This window comes from Leptonychotes weddellii, chromosome 4, assembly GCF_054177405.1.
Source record: "Leptonychotes weddellii isolate Sample4059 chromosome 4, ASM5417740v2, whole genome shotgun sequence".
NCBI classification, from domain to species: Eukaryota; Metazoa; Chordata; class Mammalia; order Carnivora; family Phocidae; genus Leptonychotes; species Leptonychotes weddellii.
Genome location: NC_138372.1, coordinates 78,046,724 through 78,072,900, shown reverse-complemented (window position 1 = coordinate 78,072,900; position 26,177 = coordinate 78,046,724). Strand labels below are relative to the sequence as shown.

The following is a 26,177-nucleotide window of genomic DNA, read 5'->3' as shown; positions in this document are numbered from 1 at the left end:
TTTTTTTTTAAAGATTTTATTTATTTATTTGACAGAGAGAGACACAGCGAGAGAGGGAACACAAGCAGGGAGAGTGGGAGAGGGAGAAGCAGGCTTCCCGCCGAGCAGGGAGCCCGATGTGGGACTCGATCCCAGGACCCTGGGATCATGACCTGAGCCGAAGGCAGACGCTTAACGACTGAGCCACCCAGGCGCCCCTTGTCTCTATTCATTTGCAGTTACTTTAAACTATAGCTTGGGGGCCTGAATTTCTTAGTTGAGTGCCTAAAATGCCTTGATAGTTCATGTAAGTAATGAATGAAAAATGGCAAATATGTAAGTTACTCACTTAATAAAGCAATTAGAAAAGACAATGTGTGAGAGAGTTTAAAAAGTAGAGAAGCTTTGATATATCTTTAAAAGAGGATCATTAACTGCAAACAGAATTACAAAAATGTTAGAAGTTCAATTTTCTGGGCCTAGGCTTAATTAAAAGTGGACTAGAGGCATCAAAGATGAAAAGAAATAGGAATGAATGAATTTCAACCTAGTTGTAACTGAGATCTCAATCCGTCCAGAATCATCCCCAACCTCATTAGAAGCACTGATTACATAAACCCCCATGTCATTTTGAGTAGCATGACACAAGGTAAGTGTTCCATTCTTTGAACACAGTAATTTCATTGGCCAGATCAACTCTTTTCAGGATAATCGCTACAGGTGGATGACCAAAAGTTTTACATAAAATTATGATATTTTCCCCTTCTTTAACATTTCTAGATGGATGAATTGATATTGTCATGTTTCGAGGAGATACTGTGAAGACAGAAAACATATGGTAAGGCTTGCAATGTTGAGAAATTTGGCCAAATGAGTAGAACTTTTACCTGTTTTCGGACCTAAGTTCAAATTTTCTTTACACTGACATGTGGTTGCAAACTCTGATAGCCAAGTGCACAGGCTCCAAGAGTTGCATTTGTTTGCAGTCCTGTTCACCCCAAGTGTAGCTTCCAATACAAGGCATGGGGACTGATTAGTAAAGGCTAACATATTCTGCTTACACCAATAAGATCAACAGATCCTACTGTGCATTCACAAGAGGGGTTAGGAAGTTAAACGGCCCCTGAAGTTTCTTTGCTGAGGCCATTGCTCACCCCACCCCTGCTCAGAATAGGGTAGGATGGACAAGGGGCTTGGACTTTTAAGAAAGCAATTTTGTAGTCTAAAGATTCTTATATGTTGTTCAGCATCAAGATTGCCACTTCTGATTATTATCTTGAAAGAAGTCAATCCAGAAAATAGGCAACTAATCCATGTTCAGAGAACAGCGTTCCCTTCTGGTAGGAGGGACAAGAGTCTGGGTAGAAACTTTTTTCTTCATTGTGCCAATCCTACTTCTTTAGTTTCCTTATCACCTCCAGGGAAAGGTTTTGAACGTATGTTTAAACACTTAGGAAATGCAAGACTTCAGAGACCAATGATGAATTGTCAACTTTGAGAAAAGCAAATGGGAATCCTGTACTCACCAATGATTCATGTCAACTTCCTGTCTAAACTCCATAGGATAGGACAGCTGTGCATGATTATTTTAGGGAACATTGAGAAATAACCATAGTCAACATGGAATTCAGCTCCATTTTGCCAACTCATTTACCTGATCCTGGAAAATCTTTACAATCCACCAAACCTCTGACTATTATTAAAAAATCACCAAAAACAAAAACAAAAAACTAACTAACCTTTAACATCGAGGGTTAAACTTCTTAATTGCAAGCCAACCTCATTTTTAGATTCACATTCGTACACTCCCGCATCCTCTAACTGGACCTTGTGAATGGTATATGCACCATCTCTGGACTTTAGCACTGTGTCTCCCGTCTCTGCTTTTTTCTTCAGGATTATCCAAGTTTTTGGAACATTTCCACATGTACAGGAGATAATGACAGTGTCTCCTTCCTTGACACTCTTAGAAGGAAAAGCTATAAGTTGTATGTCTTTCGGAGCAACTGTAAAGAGAATTTAAAAGGCACCTCTGATTGGGTGAAATTTATAAACCACTTTCATATTAATTTAATGACAGCAACAATTAGCTGTCAGGGACCTATTTGTGCTTACTGTTTGCATTAAATGTTTACAGGGGCAAGTAAAGAAGTCAAGGATTAACTGGTTTGTTATAAATGATCGTGTTTTTAATAAGATAAGACCTGTCTGTACTTCTCTCATGTCCCTTAATCTAATTCTTTATCCAGACTAGCCAAAAAATGGTATTTGATAAACAGCAATAGAATTCAAATGTGAAAAAAAAACATTTCTTTCTGTCACAATGTTGTGCAAAGTTTTACTTTGAAGTACAAAGGTCTTTACAGGCTTCTGAGTTTTGAGTTGGATTTTCCTGGATCAAGTTATGCAGAGATGGTTTTCTTACTATTCTTTTTTTTCCTTACTATTCTTAACAACCATAACTACCATTTACTAAGTGGTGGGCACTGGGCTAAGTATTTGATATGCAACATCTCTATTAATACACAGCCCATGGAAGAAGGTATCATATCACCATTTTATAAGTGAGATTCCCATTAAGTTCATCTATTTTTGTGACTTGATTTGAGATTCTTCCCCCAAACACAGCTATGGAACCATGATATCCATCCTAAAGGCTTTCTTTAAGGTTGTGCATTGCCCTTCCAAGGTTGTTTATTTAAAATACAAATTATCACTAAAATGAAGTAACAAGAAAATCACTAATACCTTAGTGGAAATAATACCGGGGAGTAAGAGAGCTCCAGTGGGGGAAAAAAAAAAAAGGAACCTTTTTTTTAATCCCCAAAAGGGAGGGGTGGGGAGAAATCCAAATAGATCACTTCATGCTTTTGCCCAAAACTACCTATGGATTCAACCTGTCAACTAGGAATTGTTTTGTTCTCAGTCTTGGCTCTCTGTCCTGGAGAGAGGGGTTCCGGAACTGATAACTGAAGCCATTATAGTGGTTCTATGGCAACAAGTTGATGAACCAGAGGCATGGACACTGCTACTTTTAACCTCAAAATTTACAAAAGGTTTACATGCCTTCTTAGGCTTCTAAGCAAATACTAGCATGTACCTTGTAAGAATACCACTCAGAGTCTAGTTCTGCCAGATATGGTTGCTTTAATCCTAACTAATTTCCAAATACATATATATCTCATCCTATCCCTATTTCAACACCATAATCATTGCCTCATAAGTGTAACTGGATCTCCTGGCACCATTCCTGCAGCTAGCATTCCCCTCGAGGTTAAAGAATTTTAGGATAAGAGATGTGGAATGGTTTATGAGGAAGTACCATTCCAGGAACTTTCCAAGCATAGGAAACATCAGGAGCTCTTCAAAACTCCCAATCTATGTTTTTAGTAAAAATTTTGGTTCCAGAGAGGACTTTGTTCAAAACCAGCAACAACCAAAATAATACTAGCAATAATAACTCATTAATCACATTTTACTTACCTTGGATAATTAATTCTACTTCTTTTTTGCTTCTTCCAGCCTGGTTAATCCCTTCACACACATAAATACCAGAATCTTCCATTTTCGTAGAAGTTAAGGTGAGAGTTGAATTCTCAGAAAGAAGCTGTAGATGCCCATTATTTAGCTGCCTGCTCCACAGGATTTCTGGAGCTGGAAGGCCATTGCTAAAGCACGTCATATTCACAGAACTACCTTCCTCCAGGATGGAGGAGGGGCTGACCAAGATGGTTGTATCCCTGGGGGCAACTGAAAAGGTAGGGACACTTGTTAGTTTGACCCTTTATACCCTGAGTTCCAAAAAGTCTTAATAATGTTGCAAAATTGAGCTATGGATTTAATGGATTGGAACCATTTATTAATGTCAATAACTTTACCAAAGGAAGGTTTCTATCCCCATTTACTTAAGCAGACAGAATAATAGACAGTAGAATGTGAACATATCATGGATGTTTTCTAATAGACATAAGTTCTATAGAAAGTCTCTTACTACAAAAAATGGATGATCACTGATAGTGTGTATCGACATTTATGGTACATTAAACATGACCAAAAATTATTTGAATCCCTTACGAGAAGGTGGAGTTCATTTTTCCACATCTCTAATCTTGGCTGGCTTCGTGATTCACTTTGACCAATATAACATGAAAGAAGTAACACTGTAGGATTTCCAAGCTTGAGCCTGCTTTCATTATCACCCCTCCGAAACGCAGCACTCTGGTGACTAAACCTATTCCACCTTCCTTCAGGAGGAAACAGCACATAGAGAAAGGGAGGCCCAGAAACCCCAGAGAAGATTCCAGACATACAAATGAGTCCATCTGTGACCAGCCATCCCCCACTGACCTGCCAATTGACTGAAAATGCATGGGTGAGTTCATCTGATACCACAGTGAGGAGATGAACTGCCCTTCTGACCCCTTCTAGAATTGCCAACTCATGGAATCATAAGCTAATAAATTATTATTGTTTTAAGTGTTAGGAGTGGTTTGTTATAATAATTACTTTAAAATTTCTTCCCCGGTTACTTTTTTTTTTCCACAGAGGTTTTAGCTCTTAACTTCATGTTAACTATTGCCTGACAAACATGATAAGAAACCCATATTTAAATTGTGGTTACATCACACATGTACTTACCGTTAACATAAAGCGTCTGTGTACTCTGCCTTTGTTTGGGTTCAAATTCCATTTCACCAACATGTAACTGAGCCAGACAAACAAGAACTTTTCCAGCATCTTCAGTGGTGGGGATGAAGGTCATTTCCAAACTCTTAGTCTCCAGAGATTTCTTGTCCATGTCCTCCAGAAAGGTTTTACTCTCTATGATACTCTCCCCCTTAAATAATTCAATCTCCAGCCGGTCAGAAGGATACACACTAGGAACCTCGCAGCTCACAGTGACTGGGTTTCCACTCACTAGTAGACCACTCATCTCGATCTCTGGATCTCTAGGGAATGCTGCAAATATCATGTAAAAATGATGTTTATATGTGACCATTCAAAGGAAAAATGGAACTAAATCTCTATTAAATGCAAAGGCCTCAAAATGACAGTTTTAACTCACTTGGGATAGAATGATCACCAATACATAAATAATGACATTAAGCATACATATTTATGATATTAAATATAAATAAGGCTATCAACAAAAATACTTAATACATGAATCAATCAAGAAATAAATATACTGGGGCGCCTGGGTGGCTCAGTTGGTTAGGCGACTGCCTTCGGCTCAGGTCGTGATCCTAGAGTCCTGGGACCGAGTCCCACATCGGGCTCCCTGCTCAGCGGGGAGTCTGCTTCTCCCTCTGACCCTCCCCACTCTCATGTGCTCTCTAGCTCATTCTCTCTCTCAAATAAATAAATAAAATCTTTAAAAAAAAAAAGAAAGAAATATACTTCCTATTTTTCTCTTCTTAGTGATATGCAATCTTTCTGACAGCCAAGGACTGGCTTTTTGGAAGGAACATGAGTTTCCACCATCTTACTTAGCAACTATACATTTTAAATGTTTTAAATATTTCCCATGATGTATTGAATATTAATTGTGTGTTGTTCTCTTAAAATGCATTATCTCGGTCATTAAAACAGCCTGATAAAATAGGTGTCGTTTAACTTATTTTATAGGTAGGAAAACTTACAGAGAACTTATTTTATAGTTAGGAAAACTTATAAACCTTATAGAAGCTCAGAGACTCTCATTAGGTATTGTATCTATTAAGCCACTGAGTTGCGATCAGAACCCTTATTTCTCTGAGCTCAGAACCCAGGCTTGGTTTCACGGAGCTGTGTAGCCTCTGGGTATCAAATAAGACCCACAGGGCAGTTCTCAATTTAGACATTTTAATTTCCAATGGCCAGGTTTAGACAGTAAATTTTAAATGTTTCTCAGACAGTATTTGTAGTTAACAAAAAGCTATGAGACTTAGATTCTAAATAATTACACTACGTCTTATGCAAACCAATAAAAATAAGACTAAAATAGTTATCAAGAATAAGAGCCATGTTAAAATTTTTTCTCCTTAAGCAAGATGTTGTTAAATTTTCAAATATTTCCATATTGCAGTAAGGCTGTACCGCAGGTTCCCCTTTCTGTTGGGAATGTGCCTACATCAGCAGATCCTGGATTCTGGGTAATATGATAACCCAGTAAAATTTACCCTTATTTTGAGAGGTTCAAATCCCTTCACAGACATACTCTAACCCATGCTAAACAAAATCCTGATGGGCAACACAAGTTTGGGCAGGTTTTCTGGTAGAAAATGTTCTATTTTCTCTTGAATTCAAGGCGGAGAAACTGTCTCAAAGTAATCCATTTTCAGGTCACTTTGCATATTTTGTCATTCATTCATTACAATGGAGGAATTCCAGGATATCGAATTCATAGAGATTCGAGACTGTAAATGATTTTTATTAAGGTGACAGGAATAGCAAGAAGAAGTGCGGCGGACGTATGCAGTGGAATCAAGATTAAGATATAGTGCTAACGTCACCTGAGCAGCTGCCACTGGCCATCCCCTAGGACCAATATCACTACCTGTTTTCATTTTTGGCTTTCTCCTGCTCCCCCCTGCCTCATTTTTTCTCTCACCCTACCATTCAGCTTTCCGAATGTGCCTTCAAAATAGTAGGCTCGGGCCTCACCCTCTGTTCAAATAGCTGAGCAATAGTAACCCCTCTCCAGTCATCTGAATGGGTATTGACTCTCAATCTTTGCTCACTGCTACCTCTGAACACCCCCGTACACACAGAGGGGATGGGAAGCAGTGAATATGTAGTGCGTTCAAGTGCATGATGACAAAGTATTGCCAAGACACAAACTAAGGACTGTGGATGCTGTGTACGTCTATAATATACACTTAAGATTTGGGCCAATTAAGTTGCGTCAGAAATTCTGGTTCAGAGATTTAGGAACAATTCACAAGGCTAAATTCCCTTTCTAAACACATGGATCTCATTGTGTATCCCAGACTTGCATTCTGTTTCTTTCAATAAAACTGAGGGGGGAAAACAGCAAACAATTCTGAAAACCACTTACAGTAGAGGTCCACACTAATTCTCTTTTCCAGTTTCTTATGGCCACAGGTCACAGTGCACAGGTAAGAATGTTCATTCTCAAAATTCACAGGGCTCAGGGTCAGCGTGGATTTGGTCCCCTCAGTCTTCACCTGCCCACTCAGAGGGCTATCTATCTGTGTTCTCCAAGAGAAAGAGGGGGACTCACAGCCTGTGACACCACATGTCAACACAACTGAGTCGCCAATCTGAGCAATAACCTGGGGTCCGGGGGAGATCTCAACAGTGAATGGTTTCTCTAGCGGAAAAAGAACAAGACAAAAAGAAGGTAAGATTCTTTTCTTCCTTCACCACATTCCAATATATGGTCTTCCCCACCCCTACCCCCCCCCCCAATCTCTTTTTAGCTAACGTCTGTGCCAAGAAGAAATTACTCCTTTCCACCTTGGGACCATCCAGAAAGATGTTTTAAAGAATGAACCCACAAGAGTTCATTGACTCATTCATTTAACAGAATGAATGTGGATAAAAACTTGTCAGGACAGAAGTTGGCATCTTTTCATGACAATAATTCAGTCTCTCCTCAGCTGTAGTTTATCAAATATCTGTAATAGCGGACAACAGCTCAAACAATGTAAGAGGTTCCAGTGTATAAGCGTTGTGTAAACCACTTTGCCTGTATTAATTATCTCATTTAATCCTCACAACTTAATCCTTCTCTTTCACTTTCTCCTGCTTCTTCTCTTTATTTTCCTCTTCTTCTTTCTTCTTCCCCTATCACCCGCCTAATCCTCTTTCTCCTTACAGAAATTTAGGCTCAGAAATGCTAAATAACTTTATCTAGTTTGCAACTGGCAAAATTAGGACTTGAAGCCAAGTGGGTCTGATTCAAGATCCCAGCTTTTCAGTTGCTTGAACAACTAAATCAAGTCACCCTCATGTGGAGATAAAGCAAGATCTAAGAGAAGTTGTGGGAAAAGCTACAAAAATATGTCTTCCGATTAGATGCAATGCCCATAATGGACCAGCGCTTAGAGTTTCTGTGCCAACAATATAAAGTTATACCATTGAAAGCACACAGAATCACACTGAAAGCAAAGTCAAAATCTAAACATGAAAATGATATGCAAGCCACCTCTGAAATTTGTTTGATGCAATACGAAAATACTTTCAATTAATTCAGGAACTAAAAACTGAGATAGGAGGACAAACTGCTAAGTCTCAAATATCCAGAGGAGCTCTTTGGCTACAGTGCGGTCCCTGCTGGACCTACAGCCTGCCTTGGGATGCTTCCTGTCTAGGGAAAAAGGGAATTTCCAATCTCCACTCCCTGTTCCCTGAAGAAACTGGGAGTGGTTGGGCAACCCTGAAAGGGACAGATGAGACTCCACAGAAAATCACTAAAATTGTTCCCCCAAAGAGCAGACTGGAGATGGAGGAGAGAAATCTCAACATATAAGTAATCCAAATACACCACATTTTGCAGGTTTCTCATCTGCACCAGGAGAAGTTATTTTTCTCTTTGGTTTGTCTCACCGTGACATTGTAGTATCTTCCAAAGAAGGCTTTCCTCAAATTACCTCAATGAACTGATATGCTATTAGACTTTGAAAAAGAGAGATCATTCAGAACACTAACCAGAGTTTCTGAATTCCTTATATGCTAGTGTGGGAATTGGGAACTTGAAAACAGACCCACTTTCGGCCTGTGAAGCGCTCTCCGATCATTTTTTCCAATGGCTGCGTAATGTTATCAGGCAAAGTTGAGCCCCCTGTGGAGTAATTCTTAGGTAAATGGAAGGTCCTTTCAAAGTTCAATTCTCTCTTCAGTACTTAAGGTTGTTAATGTCCTGGGGCGCCTGGGTGGCTCAGTCGTTAAGCGTCTGCCTTCGGCTCAGGTTATGATCCCAGCATCCTGGGATCGAGCCCAGCCTCGGGCCCTCCGCTCGGCGGAAAACCTGCTTCTCCCTCTCCCACTCCCCCTGCTTGTGTTCCCTCTCTCGCTGTGTCTCTCTCTGTCAAATAAATAAATAAAATCTTAAAAAAAAAAAAAAAGGTTGTTAATGTCCTGTGATGCAAAATTCAAAACAGTCCTCTCTAACCCCAGAGCGCATTTCCTTTTCACACTGAAATAGGATCTAGTTTATTAGGGGGTGGAGTTATCCAGGATGGGTGATTAGTTTCCCATGATTTTATTAGTTTAATACTTTCCCGGTCTCTTGAGAATGGTAACCTAACACCCAACTGAGTTAATCTACTGATGGTGAGTCTCAATTTTATTGTTTTAACCATCCAAATTTAAACCCTATGTTTTCATATTGTAAAATTTTGTGTTGCTCATGTTTACAATTTATGCAATCAATATTTACTGGACACCTATTTTGTGGTAAACACCCAAATATTAAAACACACAGGCACAGTTCCTGACTTTAAGGAGCTTGCAGTTTAATGAAAAGACATATTTAAATAGATACATTATTTTGGCTCTTACTAAAGTATATTTAAATTATCTACTTACATGCCTGTCTTTCCTCCCTACATTATAAGCTCTTCAAGGGCAGTCGCCATAACTTTTTCATGTCTGCCCCTAAAGTACCAAGCACAATTCTTGGATTCTTGGACAAGGGCTCTTGATTAATATGTGTTGAACTAAACAGAAGTACACAAACTTCGATAAGAGGTGTTGAGTGTAGACAAAGGGAGGAATGACCAGCTTTGCCTAACACAATCTGGAATTGGAAGGCTGACATGATCTTTGTCTTGAAGGATGGCTAAGACTTTGCCAGGTAAAGAAAGGGCACTCCAGGCAGAAGGAGCAACATGGACAGAGGTACAGGGACTCAATGAAGCTACAAAGGTAGTTTCTGACCAGATTATGAAGAGTTATTTTAAGAAATGTGAATTTTAAAATACATGCAATTAGGGTTTCATTGAAGTCATATATAATGAGTACCTTTTTTGTTTAAGGTATATACTCTGATAGCATTGCATAGCGTTGATTATCTTGCGGACAGAATGATAGCAGGATGACCATATGAAGACAATTAGCTATTTAGTTAAAAAGTCACAGAGTTTTGATTAAAATGTGCCTGTGTTAAAATCATAGTAAATGCCCCTAGTGAGCAATTTGACTCTAGGCAAAGTATGAACTATGCTGAACCTGTGTTTTTATTTATCTTATAAGGTAGTGGTAAAGACTAACAAGACAACATATATAGAGTGGACAGTAGAATTCCCAGCAAATATGAGGCATATGATTGGTAGGAGCCATTATCCATTTCCATGAGACAATATGCTCTAGTCTGTAAAATGAGTATAAAATACTTACTCTTTAGTTATTTCTTGAAGATTACAGCTAACATATATAAAGTACCTGGCATATATAGCTGGTGGTCAATGAATGCTGTTATTTAAAAAACATCTTGCAAGAGTCCAAGTCAGAGATGACAAACAAAGACAATGGCGAGAGGGTTGAAAAACTGAGGACAAATTCTAAGGATCATTTTGAGGAAGAAATGACAGGTTTGGTGATATGGAATGGGAACGTGAATTTGGGAGTAAGCAGCATATAGTGGCCCAAACACTGGGAGTCCAGAGTGAGTAGAGATGAGGACAGATATGGTAACCTGAGAATACTAATATTCAGGCGGCAGAAGGAAAAGAGAAAGCCAAGGAATGAGGTGGGAAAGGAATGGTGAGAGATGGAAAAGACTCAGAAATGCAGAGCTGTGTGAGCTCTGGGAGGAAAGACTTCTGAGAGATATGAGTAAGATGAATATACAGTTGTGCTACAGGACATGACATCAGATGGATCATCAATAAAACTTAAGGAAGCAATGTTGACATTGAAGTTGTCTCCTTATTGCACAAACCCCAATTATAGCACCTTTATCATTCCTTTCTCACAATCTACTTACCTTGAACAATTAATTCCACCTCTTTTCCATCTTTCCCGACCTGATTGACTCCTTCACACACATAAATTCCAGAATCTTCTATCCTCATAGCAATTAAAGTCAGAGTTGTGTTCCCAGAAAGGAGCTGTAGATTCCCATCATCTAATTTTTTGCTCCAGAAAATCTGTGGGGCTGGGAGACCCTCACTGGAACATGTCATTGTCACAGAACCACCTTCTTGCAGCCTCGTGGAGGGGTTTGCAGAGATAACTGTGTTCTTGGGTGAGACTGAAAAGGCAGGGCACACGATTAGTAACTGCTAGGCATCATCTTGATCCAACAGGGATAATGTATTTCTCTCACAGACTGTATTCATATGCTTTCACAAATTTGACAAACTTACTCTGTCATATTAGTGTAAAACCAGTATTGTGGGGAAATAAAAATCAGTCAATCCGATTTCGGACTAATCTGAGTGAGTTACTTTTTTTGATGTTTGGTATTTTCAGATGGCCACAGATACTCAGAAATTAAGAAAGACCCTTAGAGTAATATGGTTCAATCTCCCAGATAAGGTAGAAGTCCTCTTAGTATCCTTGCCAAGTGCTCATTTAAGTTGGCTTCAACACTTTTGGTTGAGGGAATCGCTGCCTTACAAAATAGTCCATTTGATTTGAGGACAGCTCTAATTATTAGAACAATTGAACTGAAACCTTCCTCTTTGTAAACAAATTTCACACAGTGACCATAGTTCAGTCCTCTGCTGTTACAGAAGAAATCAAATCCCTTTTCCACATGACTGTCTTTCAAATACTTAATGATAGCTCTCTTTTCCAAGTTTTGTATTCTCTAGGAAAAATACCCCCATCTTGACTATGCTTTTCAAAATATTGATAAAATCCTTTCCATCTCATTCTCTTTCAGCTAAACATGCTATAGTTGGCAATACTTCTTTTAAATGTAGTGTCCAAAGCAAAACACAGCATTTTGGTCTAGAATGGAGTACAGGGAGTCCACTCCCACACAATTCTGGGACTACAAGCCTGCCTCAAATCTGCCCCCGGCCCCGGACTCAGGGAATGTGGAGGTAATCACACCTCATCTCCACTCTTCCATCCAATGCACATATGTATGTGTGAGCACATGCACATGCAGACGAGTATGCGAGCGGGCGTGCATGCGTATGCACGCACACACACACACACACAGAAAACAAGTGCTCACCTTGTAAAATCTCTACAACTTAATCTTTCAGGGCACATTATAAGAGTTTGCAAAACATAATTAAAAACATCTCATTTGAGCCCACTTCCTACAACCCAGTCAGCTGGTATTATTACTCCCCTTTGATAGATTGGGAAATAAGGAAATTGAGCGACCCAAGTTCACACCAATAATGGAGTCAGAAGTCTTCTCAACCCAAATCCAGTGCTCTTTTCATTGAATTATGCTGTTGACAAATATATTCTTGATGAATAAAAATGGAGTAAAAACTATAAACTAATGCCTTCCTGACTTTAGCTGACTAAATTCCCACAAAGACTAGACTACATCACACAAGTACTTACTGTAGACTTGTAGTTTTTTTGTAGTCTCCCTTTCTTTGGGCTCAAAGTCAATTTCATCAATGTTTAATTTTGCTCGGCAAACAAGAGCTTTCCCAATATCCTCTTTGGTAGGAATGAAGGTTGCCTCCAAACTCTTGGTCTCCAGGGACTTCCCCTCCATAGGCTCTAGAAATTCCTTATTCTTTAGGAGATCATTGCCCTTCAGCAGATTTATCTCCAGCCTGTCAAATGGGTAAACATCGGGGACCAAACATGTGACAGTGACTGGCTTCTCCAGTTCTAGGGGGTTACTCAGATGGATCTCTGGGTCCTTAGGGAAAGCTGTAAAGATCAAGCAAACACACATGAGTGGGCTTTCTGTTCATGTAATATAAGGTCTTTTACTGATTTAGTGCAGTGCAAACCAAGTCTAATGTTTCTGTTAATACAGTCTTAATTCATTGTTCAAATAGCCTTTTATGGTTTGGGGTGGGTTCACAAATCAGAATCAATTACCTTTTAGGAGTTCTTCAGCACTGTCCTGCATGTACCAAAGGTTGCATATTATTAGAGTAAAAGAAGGGAGAAGAAATTAATGTTTATTGGATACTTCTTTGTGCCCGTCACTGTGCTATTCATTAAATATAAATAATTTTCTTGTAACTCTAAGACATTTCACATTTCACAGATATGAAAACACAGACTTAGCACATTTGCATAACTTGCCAAAAGTCACACAGCTAGTAAATGGCAAGTCTGGGATTTCACTCAGGATTTCTATTATTCTGTACTGTTACTGAAGATTTACATTATATCACATTCTCTTATCTTAAGGCAGACATATGTCCACTTTACAGATAAGGAAACTGAGGCTCAGAATATCATTACAAAGAACAGTTATTGGGCACCATATGCTAAGAAATGAAGCGAGCGACATTAAATAATTGGTTCCTGAAAATGATGCCTCTGCCAGGAATTCATCCACCAGGAAGGTACACCTGTGCAATCTTTAAATTCTGGAAGGGAGATCTGCCTCCTGCAATGCCTGACTCAGTGTCCTAACCAGCACTCCACTTGAACCTTCCAGTGCCTAGGGAACAGGGAACGTGCTATTTCAGTCAACCATTGCTTCCTTTGCAAGGGCTAACTTTTCATTACAAACTGTCATGATGGTAACCCATTGGCTGGATTCAGGACTCTGTACAATAAGAACATAAAGGTCCCAGCTCTAAAGAATATTACAATCAAATGTGGAATGGAGACAGGATTGTTAAACATAATGAGAGACAGATACTCTTGAAGAAAAACCCCAGGAAAGATAATTAAAGCCAGAAGGGTCTTTAGTCCTCTTTTTTAAATCTTCAACTATTTGATGCTTGAGAGCAAAGACAAGGAACTGGAAAGGCTTTGCTATGTGAAAAAACAGTATTTTTAATTTTTCCACCAATAATTTGTATCCCTCGTATTCTGTAAGAAATGTGTCCATAATCTGCATAGTTTGCTGTCAGGTAATATAAGAATTTGCTACTTTTCCCTGTATTTACATAAGGGGGGGCTTTTCAAGGAGCTCACGAGGCTGCACAGACAAACTATGCATGTACAACCAGCATAATTGGAAGCAGCCGGCCAGGCACGGTTTCTCGGGACGCATTAGCAACACATGGAGCTTATTGAAGAATCAATTACGGATGCCGGGCAAAGCTGAGCTCCACCATAGCAGAAGGGAACCAAAATAATTATAAGATAATCAAATGGGGTCTTCATGAAGAGATGGCCATAAAGGATTGCAGGGTTTGTTCTGTTTCATTTTGTTTTGTTTATCTGAAAGAGTAGTCATCAATAATCAAAGACAAGATTTTTATTTCAGGTTGGTTCTTTACTCCTCTTGCTAACTTTATATGCTGGATCAAGAATGGATTGACATGCATTTTGGTAGAATGGCAAACTAGGGATGTTTATTAACATTCATGAGGCAAATCTAATTCATTACACCAATAACCTTGAGGTTGAGTGGTGGAGCATTAAGGCTTAATGGCACCAAAAACAAAAGCAACCCTCCTAAATTTATCTGTACCAAAGTCAAACGAGTGAAATGTTTGCAGATATTTTCCTTATGTCTAAGGGAAAACTCTTGTACAGAAGCCTATTACTAAATTACAGATCTCCTACTTAAGCTGATTTTAAGCACAAAATTGCATAAGAATAAATAAGTGGAAAATCCCTGAAGAATGGAATTTGTAAATCATTTAGGCATATGACCAAGTAAACATGTAAGGATATAATCAAATAGAAATTTTTGAAAAAGAAGATTAAAAAACTTCAGAGATCTTCATTTTATGGCTCAGAAAAGAAAAGCCCAGAGAGGCTGAATCTTACCCATGGTCACTATGTTTGTGGCAGAGTTAGAAATAAAGGCAAGGTTTGGATTCCTTTTCTAGTGCTAGTAGTCTTAAATTTCTTGGGGCAGTATGTCCTCTAGTCAAGAATCTGGACATGAGTATTCTTTCATTTTTTTTTCTTTTAAAAATATCCTTTCTAAAAAAACTTATTTTAAAGCAAAATTAAGAGAAAATCAAAGATCCTCTGAAGTACTCACAATAAATCTCCACCTGAATTCCTTTTTCCAGTTTCTTAGATCCACAAGTCGCTGTGCACACGTAAGCATGTTCATTGTTGAAACTAACAGGATCCATGGTCAACGTGGAATTGGTCCCCTCATTTCTCACCTTCCCATTCAGCGGACTGTCTATTTGAGTTCTCCAAGAGAAAGATGGGGGCTCACAGCCCGTTGTACTGCAAGTCAGTGAAATGACATCACCAATCTGAGCAACAACTCTGTTTTCAGGGAAGATCTCCATTTTAAAAGCTTGAGCTGTGAAGACAAAAAAGAGAAAAGCAAACTTTGTTTAGTGTTCTACTCCCTCTGCTCTGTTCTAGTATAATGTCCAAAACACAATCTGGCTGATCTCTTTCGTAAATTTTGAACGAACTGCAAGGCAGCCAAAACGCACTGGAATCACTGCCAGAGGTGTTGGAATCATGGAGAACTCTCAGTCGTGACCTTGATGCCCATTTATGAAAGTTGTTTTGGCATTTGCTAAGTTTAAGCTCATTATCAAGTACAGGAAACTGAAGAGATAGACCTCAGTAGAGATAGAATCCAATTATTTATTTGACACTGGAAAAAGATATCCAAAAAACATTAATTTATAGCTCCAACTATGACAATACCATGGTACATAGCAATACTCAATAGCACATTACGTATTACATTCAATTGTTTTCCCACTTAAAAATCCTAGTGCCTTTCTTCACTACCATTGCACAACTGACTGAAGCCAAAATCAGAGCTGAAATGGAATGTGAGCATTTGGAACAGATCAAAGAAAGAACTTACAAACTGCAAACATCATCCAAAGTACATTTGAGGCTCCAAAGATCACGACCATCTTCCTAGGCACTTTTAGTTGCTGCTGTGATGAGAACATAGTAGTCCCCAAACCTTTCTTTCTGTCCCACCCGAAAGTGTCCTGGAAGAGACTTTAGCCCCTAAAGCCAGGGAGGCTCAGTGAGGAGTGAAATGGAAAGTCTGCTCTTTATAAAGGGTCTTGTTGCAGAGACACAGAGGCGGAGGGAAATCCCTTCAAGGGGAAACCCGGAGCAGAGCCAGAAAAAAAGTTTCACTGACACCCAGCCAAGTCCAGGATTAACCCCTTCATTTGCTCTCAGTACTGAAACCAGTACTGAAGAATGAAACACTTCCAAGGTGATAAAATTAAAGCTGTTCCTGATTTTCACTACAAAAGGATTGTATGGTGACTAACATAACATAATAAAATAAAATAAAATTTTTTAAAAAAAGACCTGAGCTGGAAAAAAAAAAAAAAAGGATATCTTTGCAAGAAAAATACAAGGGAACTCTCATTTCAGAATAATGCTCATTTCAAAATAAAGGAAAAGCAAAAGAGAGGAGGAGAGAGACAGAGACAGAAAGGGAGGGAGGGAGAGAAAGAATAGTAAATTATACTCCAGATTTTGAAGTGGCTAAATAACCACTATGTCATATGAACTAATTATTCTCCATTAAGACATATTTGCAAATTCTAAAATAGGGTCTAATTTTTCGCTTACAAGAAAAAAAGAAAAGCTCCTATCTTTTTATGAGTTATTTTTTAAAAAGGGAGACCACTTAACTTTTCAGTTTTATTCTTTCTACTCATAAAAATATTAATAAAATAATTCTTTTAGCAACAAACGTCAACTTTCTGAAATGATTTCTGAAGTGGAAAGTAAAGGAATGTTACTAAAACAAGAGAAATAATTTTTCCCTTTTGTTTCAGGAAAGTTACCAATCCTTTGGTTCAGCTGCTTGTTGAACTGAAATTCTTTCACAGACTTAAATGCAAATGTATGGAATTCATCTGAAGTGGTAAATCTCTTGGATTGGACCACAGACACAATCAAAACATGAAAAATAATTTGGTTTTGTTATATGGGAGGTGATGATAACCAATCTGATGCTCTTCCTACCCCACCCCGCCCTACCCAGTGAAATTTTTTTTTTTTAAAGCTGTTTTAAAAAATGACAGCTTGGGCCTTGCACACACATAGCTCAAGTCTTTGCAAAATGCTTGCTAATCAAAAAGAAACCGGAATAGCCACTTCCTTGTATTATACACGTACTGGTCTACCTCCTCCGTTGGATCATCAGTTCCTTTAATGACTGGGACCAGTCCTTGTACATCATTGCACCTACCTCTACCTTCCCAGTATCTAATGCATGGTTTTACACTTCGTAGACACAACAAAAGTACAGTAATAAATACTGTAAATTAAAATTTGGAAAACAGACTTTCAAAATGCTAGCAATCCTGTGTAAATACTGAATGAGAAAAAGTTGGATTCTACAAGAAAATACCCAAGCTCATTGACTCATGGGGATGTGGATAACAACCAGCCAGTGCTATGTAACGAAGGCCACAACTAAGGTTTGGAAACCGCACCTGTCCCTACATGGCTGGAGAGGCTTCTGGACATCTTCCTGAATACCGATGAGGATGGACTCACTAATGGACAAGGAAGGAAAAAGAAGTGGGAGAAGTGAGAGAAGCTATTCTGAGGCTCTGATATGTGTTACTTCACCTACCAAGTATCTAGGGATCAGAAAAGTGGCTTCAGGCAAAATAGGCTGGTAAACCAGTAACCTAGTGGTCCTTCACAAAGTTGTCCTTATGGAAGAAGATGATCCGAACCATTTATGTTGACTCCTTAACTTCAGAAGAAATCTAACGGGGATTAAGGAATTTTAGTGCATTTCTCTGTACAAAAACAAGTGACTGATAGGATCTAATGAGCTCCCAAAGACCAAGTCTTGGTAAATAACTTCAGTTCTGAGTTTGGATATGATTCCAAGTTTTGAACATCGAAGAATTATCTGATCTATTGAATTAATTCATAGTGCTTTCAGCAAAATATTAGATGAAGTCCCTCATTATATCTTTGCTTTGCACTCCATTTGAGGTCCAATCTGCTTCTTCCAGACTGAATTGATTGTACTCTTCTTTTTTTTTTTTCTTTAAAGATTTTATTTATTTGGGAGATAGAGAGCACAAGCAGGGGGGGGAGAGGAAGACAGAGGGAGAGGGAGAAGCAGGCTCCCCGCTGAGCAGAGAGCCTTATGTGGGGCTCGATCCCAGGACCCTGGGATCATGACCTGAACTGAAGGCAGAAGCTTAACTGACTGAACCACCCAGATACCCTGACTGTACTCTTCTATGGCCTCTCTACACTAATGTATACCGGTAACAGAGCACCTATTGTGTTACATTTATCTGTTAATAAATCTATCTTTCCCAATTTACAGACTCAGGCTTTTTTGTTTTTCATCTTAAAAATCTAGACCAAGATAAGGTATTCATTAAATTTTGTGGAATGAATGAATGAATAGAGTTGCAAGTGTAAGTACAACAGATTGGGACTAATCTGCCTGGATAGAGAGTTACTGTGTTTTGTCTTTGAAATTGTTCAGTTCAACATTTTTATCAGCAACACAGAAGACATGATTATCTAATTTATTCATAATAAAAGACTGGAAAAGTTAGTTAACCTTAGAAATGACAGAATCAAGATCAAGAAGATCTCAAAGGATGATGAAGTGAAATTTAATAGGAATGCATTAAAATCTAGTATTTAAATGTAAGACATCAAATAGTTAAGTACAGATGGAGGACCATAATCCATAGGAAGATGGATTTCAGTGATCCATAAAGTGAACACCAGTTAACATTGCTATGAGAAGCCAAAATAGATGCAGTAAGCTCAAGCTGTACTCATAGCATTCAACCTTCTAATCATCTGAGGCCATCCAGGACCATATTGGGAACAGAGGTGTCTGATTCAGGATGCCATTTCTTATGACAGAGACAAAAGCAGAGAGTATTCAGAGGAAAGTGATGAGGATGGTAGACAACTCCAAAATCCTTGCTCTAGTAGGGAGCTATTGAAGGAACAGTATGTTTTGTTTGGATAAGAGACACCTACGAAGCTATGTAATAACTGAATGACTGCTATGTAGAGGAAGGAATATGCTTGTTACTCTGTGTTATACCAAGGGCTACAGGTGGCATACATTGGTATGTGGTTACTAGATTATTAACTGTAGGAGGGCCAGGAATATGTGTGTCCTTTTACCAGGAGAGTTTCAGCATTTAACATAGTGACCAGTAGATAGTAAGGCTCAGTAAATCAATATCTAATGGATAAATAATTACAGTTTGAAAGAGAACCTAACTCACAGCCCAACAGTCCTGAGTTCAAATCCAGATACTCTGCTCAGGAAATGTAAACCTTGCACAAGTATAGCTAGCTTCTCTGCACTTGTTTACACCTGCTCAGATAGGGGTAATAGTACCATCTGAAGTGATTCACATGATGTTTATGACTATCAAATCAAATGGGATCATGTGAAAACTCTTTAAATAAATACATAAAGTACTATATATATGGCATGTAATAACATTAAAAGATAGCCATATTGAGCTCACTGTAAAGAAAGGACTTCCAGTTATTAAATCTTTTCAACAATGAAATGGGTCACCTCAGGAATTCACCAAGTCTTAGTCATTGGAAGTGGTCAAGCAAGGTTGGATAACATCTCCAAACAATGTGGCAGAGGTCAAGTTTTGCCTTATTTAAGATATCCAATTGGATGGCCACGAAGGTGCCCTCCACTGTTAGGATTCTTTAATTGTGGGCAGTGCTATCCATCCTTTCTGGCCTAACTTCATCAATCCCCTCATTGTCCATATGAAAATTTTAAGCATCTTCTGATGTTTCTCTGGTTGGACTCTGAGATGCTTCAGGTATACTTCTTTCAGCCTGTTCTAATAATTACTGAGTTTGTAGCAACTCCAATTCTTCATGACTTTCATGTAGGCAATTTATATGGGCCTCCCTGGAGCAGAGTTTCCTTAGGTGACCTAACACATCTGAGGGAATTGATATTCCCAGTAGTAACAGTGGCTCATTATGACAGAAATTCTCACCCAGGTGAGAGAAAGAGCCATTCACTTTTTGGTGGGCATATCAGAATGGGTTTGGGAAAGTGACAAAACACTTCAGTACATTGTATCATGTCAACTTCTCCCCACTTTAAGAATCAAAGGATCTATGTTTATGATTCCATTTGGCTCTATGTAACAGAAATCTTTGACAGTGGCAAGACTAGTGTGAGATTCAAGGCAATGCAGTTCAAGGCTGGATCAGCTACTTGGAGAAAACATCAAAGACCAAGATTGATTCCAGTTGCTGGTTCTGTCATTCTTGGCATGTGGTTAAACCTCATGATCCCAAGATGGCCGCTCTGTCTCCAAACAATTACATCTGTATCTCAAGCAGGAAAATCAGAGGAAAATGAAGGGCAAGAGGACAAAGCCAGTGGAGTTTAGCCCCTTCTAAAGAGCTTTCAATAAGTTCCAGGTGGTGACTTCCTCTTACAGCTCATTGAAAACGTGGGAGATTGAATATTTTAACTGAATACATTGTTGCTCCCAAATAAATCGGGATGTTGTTTATAAGAAAAAGGGAAGAATGGATGATGAGTAGGTGATTAGCAGTGGCTGTCACAATTGCCTACTTCAGTTCAAATTACAAATGTTTATTGAGGAACTACTGCACAGACACTGCTCCAGCACTGGAAACATATAAATGAAGACACAGACTCAGTTCCTATATTAGGAATGAAGAACTGCACAGTATCCATAAAGAACTTTCACATAGTTCAACTTGTGACATAGAAGAGGATCCATTTATTTACCTCTTGTCTGTAATTAGGGAATAAGTTGTATTTTAGCAAGCGAATAGAAGTTTGAAGTTTTCTGGAAAACAAACTATGGGAAGAATCATTGGTTCAAAGCCCAATTCACCATGGATTTATTGTGGCTTTCTGGAATTTTGAGGAAAATACTACTCATCATTAGTAGTAAGAAAAAGTCTATTTAATAATACACATGTACCTGATTTGAGTGATTTACTAAATTTTTAATCTAGAACTGAATTATTATGTAAAATAATAATAGGAAAAAGACTGCCACTATAGAAATTATTTCTCCTTTCCCTTTTGTAAATTTATTTAGCAGAATTCAGAATTTTAATCATTTATGCTTTGACTATTGCATGTTTTCAAGTTCAGCATTTCATCTGGACAAAGGTGCCTTTGTGTATTCCAGTTCTGTTAGGGATGACCCTCCTCTATTCTCTGCTAATCCCCATCTCTGGCCTTAAACACCTGGCCTTGAAATTGTTCCCTTACTTACTATTTCCAGCATGGGCTTTGCTTTCTCAACAAATTTTAACATGTAGGGTGTAGAAATCTTGCCTGGTTTTACATATTACTTGGTCTGATGTTCTGACTACCCCAAATGCCTGTGATAAGATGAAAAATAAACAAGTGCTTTCTGGGTTGCTGGGTGTTACCATATGCATAATTACTGAGGCAATAATCAGGACATTTTATTCAGTTATTAATAACACTTCCCATTTATGTAACTCTTTCCCTGAAGAGTTTTCCAAAGTTTTTTGAGATTATTGTTTGTGAGCCTCCCAGCAACCCTATGAGAGGAGTGAGGTGGCTGTTTTTGTCTTCATGGCGTTGATCAGAATATTGAGGCTCAGAGAACTTTAGTGGAGCAAGATCACACAGACAGTGAACTGAGTCTTAAACTCAGCTCCCCTCTCCCTCAGTTCACTACTTGGTGCACTACACCAATGTGCCTCAGTCTCAGTATTCGTTGAAAGACATACCATCCCCTTGATGTCACTTAGAGGACCCAGAAGTTCCTGAGTCTAACTCTAGTTTGACATAATGAATACGACAGGTGATCCAGGAGACTGCACCCACTTCTCCTCAAGCTGATGAGTATTAGCTTCTCAATACCACTTTCAGGGCCATTTTTGAAGCTTAAACACGGCTTCTGCTGCAAGTGTACAGGAAGGAGAGGAATGAGCAGACAGTATGGGAGCACCTTGTCCAGATTCTCTCCTAGAGGTCCAAGATCCAACTCCAAAAAAGGAATTCTTTTTGCCTCTTGTCAGAGCTTAGAAAAAAAACTTAATGGAACCCTGAGCATCAAAACACACTTCCCACCCATATTCTTATAGCTACCTCCAGTTAGCCCTAAGAGAGATTTCCTTGGCAGCCTGGCCCCAAATGAATCCAACTCCATTCTTCACTTGCAACATGGGCAACACTAAGGAATGAGAGATGAAAATATTCAGGGTTCTTCTCATTCCAGAATGATTGCAAAACATCTATTTACATTGTGAGAGGAGACTTGGAGAGGACATTTTATGAGATTGTGGTAAATAGGAACAAACAAACACATGGGAAAGATAAAAGAGACAAATACCATAAGAGAAACTATCACTCTAAACCAAAATGTGTTTGTCTATTAATTAATTATTTAATTTGGGAATGATTTCATAATTACAATGATCAGAGTTTTGTATGGAAAACAAGGAAAAGATTTTCTGCCATTTGATTAAAGCTCGGATACCTTTCCCCCAAAGCATAACACCTTTGGAAATCTCCCTTTAAAATATTTTCAATTTCTGTGCTAAATTAAAGTTCCAGTTTTCATAAACAACACATAAGATTTTCTTTTGGAACGCAGTGTCATTTCAAGAACTGTAGCTGAGCGCTGCACTTTTAAACTGCTTAGAGACATTTTGACATTTACAGGGTATCATGAAGAGAAAAGTAGCCAGGAGCCAAGACACCTGGGTTCTTGTTTCTCTTCTGTAAATAAAAGGGTAATCTAGGACAAGAGTCTTAACTTTTAAGGTCCAAGTTTTTTAACCTGCAAAGAAGGATAGGTGGTCTCAAAGTCCTTCCCTTTCATCATTATGATTTCTGGGCTAATAACAACTAACTAAAGAACTGTAGACAAATTGGCCAAATAGCTCCTGGTCAGGCAGTAAGACTCTAAGCAAAACCAACACTGGTCCTCTTGCAAGGCACGTACCCCTTTGCAGGAACTTCATGGAAATCCTACTTAATGGCTTTAGGTCATTGCTATTGCTTTTTATGCTATAGATAGACTTTCTGCTGTTGGCTGAGGCTCTGGGCTCTAGGATTTACTCATTCCCCAATGTTTGTATTTGTACCCTGGACGTGGACATGTCTATTTCCCCTCCACAGCTAAGGTTGGTGATAAAATGAATATTTGTTGAGTGTTCTATGTGCCAAGCACCATTCTAGGTACTCAGGAATACAGTGGTAACAAAGTAAACAGTATCTCCACTCTCAAGGAGTTTCTGTTATAGAGTAACGAGACAAAGAAACAATCAGCAGGGAAGCAAAGCAAACACCAGGTAGAAGTACAAAGTGTTTGAACAAGAGGATGAGGAATTTCTTTCAGAAGTTTCTCTTCTCCTTTCCCCTTTCTTCAGTATATGTGTGTGTGTGTGTGTACTTTAAATGTTGTTAGTGGCCTGAGATATGGAAAATGGCATGAAATAAATATTTTAAGAAGCCACACACATAATAAATATCTTTAAAAGTCACTGGTTTTGTCCCAGCCAGGTTTAGATAGAGCAGTGCAGGTTCTACAAGGTATGATGCTGGATAAACCAAAGTTGGGAGTTTACCAGCTGAGGACAATAGTGCAAAAGAAGGGCGCAGGAGGTGCGGGTGAGTCTGGAATATCCTACATAGGAACAATAAGACAGAGTCAAAGAACTGTTAGCTTGGGATTATAGTAAATAAATTGGAAAAAAATAAGGAGGTAGTGAGTGATCAGAAAATGGTAATCTTGATATTAGGATTTCAATTAGAAATAATAAGAATTTGAACACTACATCAAAAACTAATGTTGTACTGTATGTTGGCTAACTGAACATAATAATAATAATAATAATAATAATAATAATAATAAAATATTAGGAGTGATGACAAGTTTTAGGAAATGACTATGAGAGGGAATAGTGAAAGTTGGGTAGAGGCAATAATTATTACAAACCAGAAGGTCAAGGAAATCAGAGGCCAGGTCTATGACAGTATTCAAGTTCCTAAGAATAAAGATAGGAGTGGTGGAGAAGAAGTGATGGAAGCAACCATCAAAATCATTAATGAATGAAGTAGGGTCACTGGGGTATCAGGAAGATAAAGAAGACAGGCTTTGGGTAGTAGCAGAGAGGAGCTATGTTTTGGAATTGGCAATGAGAATAGGAGGATCCCTAATCTAACCTCCAGGCTCAGTGGCATGTGGGGTCACCAACCAGTGGAAAGAGTGTTATCAAGCCAAGCCAGGCTTCCATTAGAATAAAGATGAAGGACAGATTAGTGAAGGTAGAGACTATCAGAGATTTTGCAGATAATTGATAGTAAATTCTAGAGGACATAATGGAAGTCTTGGAAGACACAAAATTGTCTCAGAATAAGGAATGCAAAAGAAGTATTGATTGAGTCCAGAAATTTGGACTTGTCAAGAAGGATGTAAGGAAAGATGGAATTCATCCTGATAATCTCTTAAAGGAGGGCACAGGATCAGACTTAATTACCACTATCTTTTGGGTCTGGCTTCATAGGCAATTTGTAGTGGCAAGACTAAGATGAGCAGGGGAGGGGTGGTCTTTCCAGGAGCTCCTTGAACTCTGGAAGAAGAGCAGGATGGAGGAAGGTGGTCTTAACAAAATAATAGGAAATCAATAGGTTTCTCCTAAGTCCTATAAGAGAATCATTAATATTTGCTGACCCTGCTCCAAAGAAAGATACTTGTATAAACTTCTGAAGGTATAAACAAGTACTAGTGATAATACAGCATGTCCTGGCCTGCTAAAATGACCCAGTTAATCTCACCATCTCTTCCAATTTAAATATCACATGTTCAAAGAGTAACTGAATTATTGAAAGATGTTATAAAGATTTCTCACATTTGTAAAGTTCTTTATAATTTATAAAATTCTTTTTAAAATATTTTATTTATTTATTTGAGAGAGAGAGAGATAAAGAACATAAGTGGGAGGGAGGAGCAGAGGGAGAAGCAGATTCTCTGCTGAGCAAGGAGCCCGACACCAGGCTTGATTCCAGGACCCTGGGATCATCACCTGAGCTGAAGGCAGCCACTCAACCGACTGAGCCACCCAGGTACTCCTGTAATTTCTGAAATTCTTTAATATACTTTATCCCACGTGAGCCTCCTGACAATTCTAAGTACACAGAAAAAAAGTATTTTTTTCTCCATTAGATCTAGAAGAAAACTGAGGGTCAGAGAGGTTAGCTGATCTGCTTGAAGGCACACAGCTAAGTAATAGGAAAGCCAGGGCTAGAAGTTAAGCTTCCTAATTTTATGTTTGGTGTTCTTTTTGCTCTAGTACAGTGCCTACTTCCAAAACAGTCTCAATTCAGCTCAACCCCAGCCATTTTTTGGTCTTCCTGTCCAGTAGCTGTCCAGGAAAGTCTTGTGAATAACTTAGGCATCACCTTTTCCTGGGATTGGTATTGTCAGATGCAAACTATTTTTACCATTTTTTCTTCTGATTTCACAAAACTTTCCATTTCCAAATCACACTTAAAATTCACAGCCCTGTTAAGCAAATGTATCTGCAAAAAGTAATGTGAAGTAAATCAGCTGAATTCAAAAATTCCCTGCTTTCAATCTCTAATTTTTTTTGGCTCAGAACATAAGCTGTGGAAATTCCAAGACTTCCAAATAAAAAATTAGAAAAGCTTGCTTGTGGTTTGCCACAATATAGCTAAAATTGGACTTAAGGAGAATATCCTGTTTTTGAAGACTTTGTGCCAGGATAAATAGGGTAAATACTAAGTGATTAGAATGTTTAAAAGGGAAATTGTAACATAAATATTGCATTGTCCTTAGGGAGATTAAAACGTTTTCTAAAAATTCCCTAGGCAATCTTTTAAGAATTCCCAAAGGGAAAATAAATGAATAATCCCAAAGGGAATAAATAAATAAGTGAGGAGAAATGCTGGATGTAAAAATAAAAGTAGACAGCTTGGACCTAAAAGATATCCCATCGGGAGGACTTGGGCACCTCAGGTCAGTGGATTCCATTATTTCCTCCATTCCAGGGCTGAGGCCATGTTTGCGTCAGATGACAGGAATCTTCAGAAGCCAGCAAGCACCAGGCAACCTGACATTTTCCACGACTTCCAGGATTCTGCAGGAGAAATGATTCAGGCAGCAATTTTATTTTCCTCTCAGGGCTGTTCTTTTTTCAAG

General features: G+C 38.6%; 1 protein-coding gene across 2 annotated transcripts in view; it reads right to left on the bottom strand.

Moving 5' to 3' along the window:
* Nucleotides 1–16,053, bottom strand: part of VCAM1 (vascular cell adhesion molecule 1) — a 226,790-nt gene extending 210,737 nt beyond the window's left edge. For both annotated transcript variants that reach the window (XM_081817040.1, XM_081817041.1), the window contains exons 1-8: nt 15,836–16,053; nt 15,035–15,310; nt 12,460–12,780; nt 10,913–11,179; nt 7,019–7,294; nt 4,618–4,938; nt 3,463–3,729; nt 1,715–1,985 (exon numbers count right to left, since the gene is read on the bottom strand). In XM_081817040.1, the coding sequence (XP_081673166.1) occupies nt 1,715–1,985; nt 3,463–3,729; nt 4,618–4,938; nt 7,019–7,294; nt 10,913–11,179; nt 12,460–12,780; nt 15,035–15,310; nt 15,836–15,926 (2,090 nt within the window). In that variant the 5' untranslated portion in view covers nt 15,927–16,053. The remainder of the gene's footprint in view (nt 1–1,714; nt 1,986–3,462; nt 3,730–4,617; nt 4,939–7,018; nt 7,295–10,912; nt 11,180–12,459; nt 12,781–15,034; nt 15,311–15,835) is intronic.
* Nucleotides 16,054–26,177: the final 10,124 nt, after the last annotated feature.